The sequence below is a fragment of the Phoxinus phoxinus genome, assembly GCF_949152265.1.
Source record: "Phoxinus phoxinus genome assembly, chromosome: 17".
NCBI classification, from domain to species: domain Eukaryota; kingdom Metazoa; phylum Chordata; class Actinopteri; order Cypriniformes; family Leuciscidae; genus Phoxinus; species Phoxinus phoxinus.
The window spans coordinates 22,013,717-22,024,254 of record NC_136892.1 but is presented as its reverse complement, the minus strand read 5'-3'; the positions used below and the strand labels follow the sequence as shown (position 1 = coordinate 22,024,254).

At 31.8% G+C, this 10,538-nt stretch overlaps 1 protein-coding gene across 1 annotated transcript; it reads right to left on the bottom strand.

The window, feature by feature from the left end:
* Positions 1-598: 598 nt before the first annotated feature.
* LOC306984950 (uncharacterized protein) lies at positions 599-5,491 on the bottom strand. Its single transcript, XM_079586767.1, has 6 exons — positions 4,937-5,491; positions 4,750-4,795; positions 4,524-4,615; positions 4,095-4,205; positions 3,396-3,669; positions 599-1,201 (listed from the first exon to the last, which is right to left on the bottom strand). Exons 1-6 carry the CDS (start codon positions 5,248-5,250, stop codon positions 1,001-1,003), a joined length of 1,038 nt encoding a protein of 345 aa, XP_079442893.1. The 5' UTR covers positions 5,251-5,491; the 3' UTR covers positions 599-1,000.
* Between the last annotated feature and the right edge of the window lie 5,047 nt (positions 5,492-10,538).

Here is a 10,538-nt window from a genome sequence, read left to right as displayed (position 1 = left end):
CTAATATGCAGATTTGATGCTTAAACATTTCAGAATATTATTGTTGGAAAAAGTTAACATTAACATAGCTTAACATTATTGTGGAAGTAGTTATGCTTTTTCATAATTCTTTGAAAAATAGAAAGTTAATTTATGCATTTATTACATAGAAATCTTTTGTAACATTATAAATGTCTTCTTATGTCAATTTAATACATCCTTAATGAATACAATTATTCATTTGTCTTTTTATAATCAATGGTATCATTGTTTCCACACAAATGCAGCAAAAACTGATTTCAATATTGATAAGTTTTTGAGCATCATATTAGAATGAATTGTGAAGGATCATGTGACACCGAAGACTGAAGAAATGATGCTGAACATTCCGCTTTGATCACAAATAAATTACAAATGGTACAATTTACAAATGTTGTGATATTATAAATGGTTATTTAAAACATTGTATATTTTACTGCCCTAGATGGAGATGCTCAGGATGAGGCAGCACTCTCTGTCCCACAGGTGATGCAGTGGCTGACTGGTCAAGCGCATAGTCACCTGCTCCTGTCAGAGAGAGAGGCCTTTAAAATTACTGTTCAGTTTGACCACACTTGTATGCAACGACTGCCAAGCCACACACTTTGCTATCCAATCATCAGTGCATGCACCCAAACCATTACATTTCCCACAGCACATCTGTCAAATTGTGATGAATTTAAAGAAATAATGAAAACAGCTGTGCACCATGGAGGTTGCTTTTTTAGGGTGTAGATTTAAAAATTAACTGAAATGTCTACACAGAATTTCTCTCAATAGGTTTAATTTCATCTTTAAAATTCAAAGAGACAATGTTCAACGTGTTAATAATTTTACATGCTTCTGAATGGTTAAATGTTTTACAGCATTGTATAAAATTAATTAAATGTTTTAATGGCAATTAACTGATTTTCTTTTATTAATTAAAATTCTGACAGAACTGCATCTGTACTTGTGAGTGTTTTACTTAAACATTTAAATGTTAAATAGAGCACAATCTTTGGATGATAGCAAGTGTCTGGACATAAAGCTCCCTGTCACTCAATGGTGATGTCAAGGGATTAATCAATCCATGCAGAACAGCAAGTTTTTGGTCAGAAAAAGGGCAATGGATCTCTGGCACCACCACACCATCCTCTGAGTCAGTATCAGGAGTTTCCTCTCGAAAAAGTTGCTCCACCACCTGAAAAAAGAAACCATTGTTATTTTACTATGTTAACTGCTTTTAATTATAAAAACTTAAGGCTGACCTAAATTATTAAATTAATAGTTTAATTAATAGTTCACCCAGAATGAAAATCCTGACATTTATTTGCCTAAATGTATTTTAGGCCCTATTTATACCAGCCATTTAAATGAGTCACGATTGCAGAGATTCTTAACTCTGGTTCTCGAGATCCACTTTCCTGCAGAGTTTAGCTCTAACCTTAATCAAATACACAAGGTTGTGGCTAAACTCTGCAGGAAAGTAGATATCGAGGCCCAGAGTTGAGAGCCCTCTTGCTATGTCAAGATAATAGTGCCAAAATGGAAAAGCATGAATTATTCAGCTATCTGAAAAAATAAAAACATTTACATTACAATTTACATTACATTTATATTTGATAGCTCTAAAACTAAATAGGGTCTTCAATTGAATACATTTACATTAGTCAAATGAAGAGTAATGAACTGAAAAACTAAGCAGGCGAGCCGCTTCATTAAAGGGTTTGACATGGGTTTTTTTATTTTATTATTATATTCCCTTAAGTGCAATTATAGTATTACTATAGTTTTTTTTTTACAAAAAACTTTTAAAATGTAGTGATTTATGACCTTTTCTCACCCTGCTTCTCATCCTCTGATTCACACAGTCTGTTTTGGGGGTGTTTCCCCTTTAAGAGTTCAGTGTTAGCGCCCACTGTTATGATTGGCTAACGTCAGTGCCTATGCATCAATTATTAACGCCCCCAGCCCAGAACATTTGCGGATTCGGCTCAATAGCGGGTTTAATAGCTCAACAGGCAACATTTTTAATTTTCTATCACATGTAGGCCTACTAGACAGGCGACATATTTTCAAGATTCTCTTATACAAATGTGTTTATATTAGCCATGATAAAAAGTATGTTTGCGTTGTCGTTGAGCCCATAGTCGGCACGGACTTATCTTAGAGCAACAGTTTTCTGGCAAAGCCAGCATCATATTGGGATTTTTTCCTCAAAACAGTCATCCTTCAAATGTATAGAACAAACGCTTAAATTAACACTGCCGTGACTGGGACGTCCGCAAAAAATAAAAAAGTGCATCCATTTTTTCCTGACGTCTGGATCTTTCGCAGCGTATTCAAAGATGTTGTTTGTCCACAGCCACAGCACATCTGCGTGGCATCGTAATTTTACTGTACACACAGACCCACTCGCTGTCCGGCGACTGAACGCTTGTGAGGCGCGCGGCGCGACAACAATACGGAATGAGCGTAGTTGTCTTGCGCTTAAAGCGTAGTTGTCTTGTGCTGGAGGCGGTCGTATGCAAACGCTGGTACGTCATTTCGCACCGTGACGTCACTTCTTACCATGGATCCAGAACGAGCTGTATTTAGAGCTTGATTAAAGTCCACGTGAACCGGAAGTTGCAAACGACTTTTCTCAAGTGTTGTGACGCATTTCCAAATGAAACGGAATATTGAACAGAGGGCAGGGTTTTACTTCAGCGCTCCTCCTCTCCATCTCTCGCCCATAGCAGAGTAACGGTTTGAGGGGAGTGGTGAAGCGATTAACCAACCCAAGCCGTCAAGCCTATGTCATCAGAAAAAGAACCATTCCAGACCCGGAAGTAACTTTTCAGACTTTGATTAAAGATAACTTCGGTAAACAATTTTTTCCCGTGTATTAACTTGCACGGATTAATTGTTCACCACAAGACTAGTAATATCATATATAATAGTAAATAGGGTCAATTTTGATTTCATGCCGACTTTATATAAATGATTAGTTTATAATGGGGAGGACGTCTTAAGCTATGAAACTTGCAGGACGTTTAAATGGTACAAAGACCTCTTATATACCAAAAGATCAAGGCAAATTTGGTTTCTCATGTCATGACCCCTTTAAATTAAGGTTAAACCACTGGAGTCACATGTATTTCTTAAAGGACATATGATTTCCGGGGCTTGAAAGTGGTAGTTGTATGTAGAGTGTCAATGGAGGGACAGAAATATCTCAGATTTCATTTTCAGATAATTTGTGTTCTGAAGATGGATGAAAGTTACGGGTTTGAAACGACATGAACATTTACATTTTCAATTGAAATACCTTTTTAAGGTTGAGCAAATGAAAACAGAATTAGCATTTTTGGATGTGTAATCTTTTTAACTTTGCATAGATGCTTAAAGCATACCTCTATATCTGGCTCATCCACTGGTGTCTGTAACATTCCGATGTACCAAAGCTGTTCTGGTGAAAGATTTCCCTCTGTTCTGATCGGATGGTTGTTCCAGCTCCCCGTGAAGCCCTTCAGGTCCGATTTCAACCGTGGAAGAATTGCGTAGTGCACACAAAAGAGGTGCAGCTCATCGGATAGATCAAGCACTCCCTCTTCTTCCATTGTATGCAGGACTTCATAATATTTACAAGAGATGGCTGACCAAACATCACACCACAGACGCTCAACTCTAAAATAAAAAGACACATAAGTATGCACAAATCATAGCTTACAAAAAAAGTTTAAAAATTGCAAATAATTATCATATTGCTGCATTACAAAGTTCAGGTTTCGAATATACGTCATGGTGTGACCTCTAAACTGAATTGAAAGAACACCAATTTTTGCATGTGCTAACATTTTCAGTCTCCCACAACTGACTGTATATAAATGGAAGTCAATATAACAAACGGTGTAGTGTGACCACCCCTTTAATTAGGGGAGATTTGAAAAATAAATTTGCTCATTGTTAGTGAGTTTCAACATTAGACTTGAGTGGTTTCTGCTGAGATTAAATTAGAGATGTTTGTTTGTGGCATCATGTGTAAGGCAAGTGACTGTGCCCCACAAGAAATAAAGAGCATGTGATGCAACTCTTAATGATTTCATTTGTACCTTTGATTGTGCACACTTTTTCCAGAAATGAAACTGCCTCGGCCCGTTCCTCGTACTGAAAACATGCATCGAGCGATGTCCACATTTTCAACTCCCTGGTCACCACGTACTCTGGAAAAGATTTAGACAACATGCATGCATGCATGGTGTTATTCATTTACAAACTTTTTTACAAGTTCCTGTAATTGTATATTTATTGTCAAGCACACAGATGATTTTAGCCCTGATTATCACTTTCAGTTTTGTGGAGACTGCTGACAAAAGCCTGAAATCTGAAGCATATCAGTGCCCGCCCATGTGAGCGACAATCACTAAGTGCGATTTATCAAAGAGGCGATTTGACAAAAGATTTGAAGAGGTCTCATTCATAGGTTCAAACACTGATAAATCATCATGACTAACATGTCATGTAGTAAAGATAATGTTTACCTCGACGGCCACCCATGTTTGTGGACACCCTCCAAAAAAAATGAGAAAGCAGTCGATGCTTTGTTGTTTGCAGCAGCATCAAGATACAGGATCTAAAATTAAAACAATTTTAATATTTTATAATAGAACATTAACTTTTGATACCAATTTGTAGTGACAAATCTGGCAACTATTATAACCTTTTGAGTTTAAAAACAGACCATATACAAAGTTTGACAAACAGTACCTTCCTTGAGAATCCATCAATCCCACCAAATATCACAATGTTGAAACTAAAGACAAACACAGACACAACTATGCTGTTTATTGTAAGTCATTTGTTTTGTGTACATATGGATGCATCACTGTGTGAAGACAGCAATATTTTTTGTATGTGTGTGCATGCAAGTGAAATTTAGAGTTCAAATACTCACGTGATTAGTTTATGGTTGGTATCCACATGAACTAGGGACAATGGAGCAGGAACAGAATAACTTCTACGAGCTACAAAACCAAGCTGGAGCATTCTGGCCAAAATTCCAGCTCCATCCACCCGTCGCATACTGGCCTTCAACCTGTGCCATTGTATGCGGTGCCCTCTAGCCAAAAGTTCCCCTTTTACTAGCCTGTAACCAGCATGGGGCATTCTTATTTTTATTGATCTCACCAGACGATCAAGTTCATTATCCGATACGCTGGAATAGCAGCCTCTGACAGAGAGGGACTGCTCCTTCAGTCTTCGGTTCATTGTTCTTCTTGAAACACCACAGAGCTGTGCAAGAGTTTGTACAGGAAGAGCAGTAGTGAGAAGTTCTTGAAGGTCATCCCTGCTGATTTCCAAACGTGGGCGTCCCACGTTTCCCCAGGTGTAAGTAACAATTTCTGACGGATTTCCTGAAGGGTCTTCCGAATTCAGAGATATATTAACTCCGTTGATTAACTCCTGTAGACCCCTAATTAAATTATCTGGGATGTTAACATGATTTGATGCATTAATAGCCAAAGCAAGTTCTTGCTGAGCAACATCCAGGAGGTATTCCAAATCTATAGCTTCATTCCGACAAATCAAGTTAAACTTGGTTAGCATACGCTGCAAGATATCTTCTTGCACTTGTTCCTGCAGGTATAAACAATGCCTGGTTAGCTTACATATCAAGGTACCTCATGTTACATAATTCCATGCTGATCTTGTCAAGTTTAGCAGGGTAACGTTAGACATTTAAAACCTAATAAAATCCCTTGCGTATTAAAAAACAGCTAAAAAGTTACCCAAGTTCGTTATTTTATGCATTCGAATAACAATGGATGTATGCCTACCTGGAGAAGTGACATTTCTCTTTGGCCCTAAAACATAATATCAAAAGAAAATAAGATTCTATTTTTTTATGGACAATCACAAAGATAGAATAATTGACTTAACGGTTAACAACACTGTTATTAAATACAAAAGAAGATGATTTAGATGATTCAAGAAAGAATATTTTAAGAAGTAACGTTACCAGGGCTGCGTTTCACAAAAGCACGGTAAACATAACTTACAACCAGCCATCAATGTGCTTTACGATCGTTACCTCGCAATGATTCAGAAACGCAGCCCAGTTCATTAAAGAACGATCTAAATAAAGACATAACTTGGATAGAGAGCAGAAACAAACTTGTTTCTAGATTTGTCTATGGATTTGATATTAAACTTACCTCGGGCTGCCTCGAATGCCCTGCAGTTGAGGATGTTGATGACGCTCCGTGCCGCTCCTGATTACTCATCTCGGTTTTATTAATATCGATTATGTGCTTTAATATAGCCTAGCTGCTACTGTTGTTAGACTGTCACACAGATCCCAAAATTCACGCCGCTGAAGTCTCTCCTTCCGGTTCAGGGAGCTGTCAATCCAAATCTCACTAGCCAATGAGAGCAAACTGCTGTTAAGCCCGCCCACACGGTAGATCTGTGTCAGAATTACGAACGCAAACTTCAGAAGCGTAAACGCAAACTTCAGAAGCGTAAATGAAAACTCTGGAAGCGCATTTGTAAGTTCATATCAGCTAAAGAAATATGAGAAATAGTTAGCAAAACATGCAGTGTACTAAAAACAAATTCAATAAATTTGCCAGCGAGTTATTCTTTTTCAGTTTCAAAGATATTTTATTCAGTTTCAATTTATATTTTCATTCATTTCTTCAAAATTTACGTTCATTTTTATTGGCACAAAAATAATTCCATACTTTTCAAAAAAGAATCGCTACTTTTCCAAAAAAGAATCGCTACTTTAAAAAAAACATTGTAATAAACATATTTTTACATTTTACAATTAACATACAAACTGTTTTTAATAAACTAACCGAGTTAGTTAATAATGTATTATTAGTACTTTTTTCTAAAAGAATCGCTACTTTTCAAAAAAGAATCGCTACTTTTCCAAAAAAAGAATCGCTACTTTTTTCTAAAAGAAAAGTTACTTTTCAAAAAAGAATCGCTACTTTTTCAAAAAAAGAATCGCTACTTTTTTCTAAAAGAATCGCTACTTTTCCAAAAAAGAATCGCTACTTTAAAAAAAACATTGTACTTAACATGTATAGTTACATTGTAATAAATGTATAATAACATTGTAATAAATGTTTAATAACACTGTAACAAATGTTTTGTTTTATTGTAATAAACGTATAATAACAATGTAATAAATGTATAATAACACTGTAACAAATGTTTTGTTACATTGTAATAAACGTATAATAACATTGTAATAAACGTATAATAACATTGTAATAAACGTATAATAACATTGTAATAAACGTATAATAACATTGTAATAAATGTATAATAACATTGTAATAAATGTATAATAACATTGTAATAAACGTATAATAACATTGTAATAAATGTATAATAACATTGTTAATAGAGGTATAATAACATTGTAATAAATGTATAATAACATTATAATAAACGTATAATAACACTAACAAATATTTTGTTACATTGTAACAAACATAATAAAAAGAATCGCTACTTTTCAAAAAAAGAATCACTACTTTTTTCAAAAAGAATCGCTATTTAAAAAAAAAGAATCGCTACTTTTTTCAAAAAGAATAAAGTAATAAATGTATAATAACATTATAATAAACGTATAATAACACTAACAAATGTTTTGTTGCATTGTAATAAACGTATAATAACAATGTAATAAATGTATAATAACATTGTAATAAATGTTTAATAACACTGTAACAAATGTTTTGTTGCATTGTAATAAACGTATAATAACAATGTAATAAATGTATAATAACATTGTAATAAATGTTTAATAACACTGTAACAAATGTTTTGTTGCATTGTAATAAACGTATAATAACAATGTAATAAATGTATAATAACATTGTCATAAACGTATAATAACATTGTAATAAATGTATAATAACATTGTTAATAGACGTATAATAACATTGTAATAAATGTATAATAACATTGTAATAAATGTATAATAACATTATAATAAACGTATAATAACACTAACAAATATTTTGTTACATTGTAACAAACATAATAAAAAGAATCGCTACTTTTCAAAAAAAGAATCACTACTTTTTTCAAAAAGAATCGCTACTTTCAAAAAAAAGAATCGCTACTTTTCCAAAAAAAGAATCGCTACTTTTCAAAAAAGAATCGCTACTTTTTCAAAAAGAATCGCTACTTAAAAAAAAGAATCGCTACTTTTTAAAAAAAGAATAGCTACTTTTCCAAAAAAAGAATCGCTACTTTTCAAAAAAGAATCGCTACTTTTTCAAAAAAGAATCGCTACTTTTCAAAAAAGAATCGCTACTTTTTTTTAAAAGAAAAGTTACTTTTCAAAAAAGAATCGCTACTTTTTCAAAAAAAGAATCGCTACTTTTTTTTTTTGGAAAAAAAGAATCGCTACTTTTCCAAAAAAGAATCGCTACTTTTTCAAAAAAGAATCGCTACTTTTTCAAAAAAGAATCGCTACTTTTCAAAAAAGAATCGCTACTTTTTCAAAAAAGAATCACTACTTTAAAAAAACATTGTAATAAACATATATAGTTACATTGTAATAAATGTATAATAACATTGTAATAAACGTATAATAGCATTGTAATAAATGTATAATAACACTAACAAATATTTTGTTACATTGTAACAAACATAATAAAAAGAATCGCTACTTTTTCAAAAAAAGAATCGCTACTTTTCAAAAAAGAATCGCTACTTTTTCAAAAAAGAATCGCTTCTTTTCAAAAAAGAATCGCTACTTTTCCAAAAAAAGAATCGCTACTTTTCAAAAAAGAATCGCTACTTTTTCAAAAAAGAATCGCTACTTTTTTCTAAAAGAAAAGTTACTTTTTCAAAAAAAGAATCGCTACTTTTTTCTAAAAGAATCGCTACTTTTACAAAAAAGAATCGCTACTTTTCCAAAAAAAGAATCGCTACTTTTTCAAAAAAGAATCGCTACTTTTCAAAAAAGAATCGCTACTTTAAAAAAACATTGTAATAAACATATATAGTTACATTGTAATAAATGTATAATAACATTGTAATAAATGTATAATAACATTGTAATAAATGTATTATAACATTGTAATAAACGTATAATAACATTGTAATAAATGTATAATAACATTGTTAATAGAGGTATAATAACATTGTAATAAACGTATAATAACACTGACAAATATTTTGTTACATTGTAACAAACATAATAAAAAGAATCGCTACTTTTCAAAAAAAGAATCACTACTTTTTTCAAAAAGAATCGCTACTTTCAAAAAAAAGAATCGCTACTTTTCCAAAAAAAGAATCGCTACTTTTCCAAAAAAAGAATCGCTACTTTTTTCTAAAAGAATCGCTACTTTTCCAAAAAAAGAATCACTACTTTTCAAAAAAGAATCGCTACTTTTTCAAAAAGAATCGCTACTTAAAAAAAAGAATCGCTACTTTTTTCAAAAAGAATAGCTACTTTTACAAAAAAGAATCGCTACTTTTTCAAAAAGAATCGCTACTTAAAAAAAAGAATCGCTACTTTTTTCAAAAAGAATAGCTACTTTTACAAAAAAAGAATCGCTACTTTAAAAAAAACATTAAAATAAATGTATAATAACATTGTAATAAATGTTTAATAACACTGTAACAAATGTTTTGTTGCATTGTAATAAACGTATAATAACATTGTAATAAACGTATAATAACATTGTAATAAACGTATAATAACATTGTTAATAGACGTATAATAACATTGTAATAAATGTATAATAACATTGTAATAAACGTATAATAACATTGTAATAAACGTATAATAACATTATAATAAACGTATAATAACATTGTTAATAGACGTATAATAACATTGTAATAAATGTATAATAACATTGTAATAAATGTATAATAACATTGTAATAAACGTATAATAACATTGTAATAAACGTATAATAACATTGTTAATAGACGTATAATAACATTGTAATAAATGTATAATAACATTGTAATAAACGTATAATAACATTGTAATAAATGTATAATAACATTGTAATAAACGTATAATAACATTGTAATAAATGTATAATAACATTGTAATAAACGTATAATAACATTATAATAAACGTATAATAACACTAACAAATATTTTGTTACATTGTAACAAACATAATAAAAAGAATCGCTACTTTTTCAAAAAAAGAATCGCTACTTTTCAAAACAGAAACGCTACTTTTTCAAAAAAGAATCGCTACTTTTCAAAAAAGAATCGCTACTTTTCCAAAAAAAGAATCGCTACTTTTCAAAAAAGAATCGCTACTTTTTCAAAAAAGAATCGCTACTTTTCAAAAAAGAATCGCTACTTTTTTCTAAAAGAAAAGTTACTTTTCAAAAAAGAATCGCTACTTTTTCAAAAAAGAATCGCTACTTTTCAAAAAAGAATCGCTACTTTTTTCTAAAAGAAAAGTTACTTTTCAAAAAAGAATCGCTACTTTTTTCTAAAAGAATCGCTACTTTTTTCTAAAAGAATCGCTACTTTTACAAAAAAGAATCGC

What these genes read in the sequence shown, in the direction of transcription:
- LOC306984950 (XM_079586767.1), bottom strand. Translation starts at nt 5,250, where the DNA reads ATGAACCGAAGACTGAAGGAGCAGTCCCTCTCTGTCAGAGGCTGCTAT. An exon ending in ACCAACCATAAACTAATCAC is followed by an intron (nt 4,796 to 4,936) that starts GTGAGTATTTGA and finishes GTTTGTCTTTAG; the next exon opens with TTTCAACATTGTGATATTTG. An exon ending in AAAAGTGTGCACAATCAAAG is followed by an intron (nt 3,670 to 4,094) that starts GTACAAATGAAA and finishes TTTTTATTTTAG; the next exon opens with AGTTGAGCGTCTGTGGTGTG.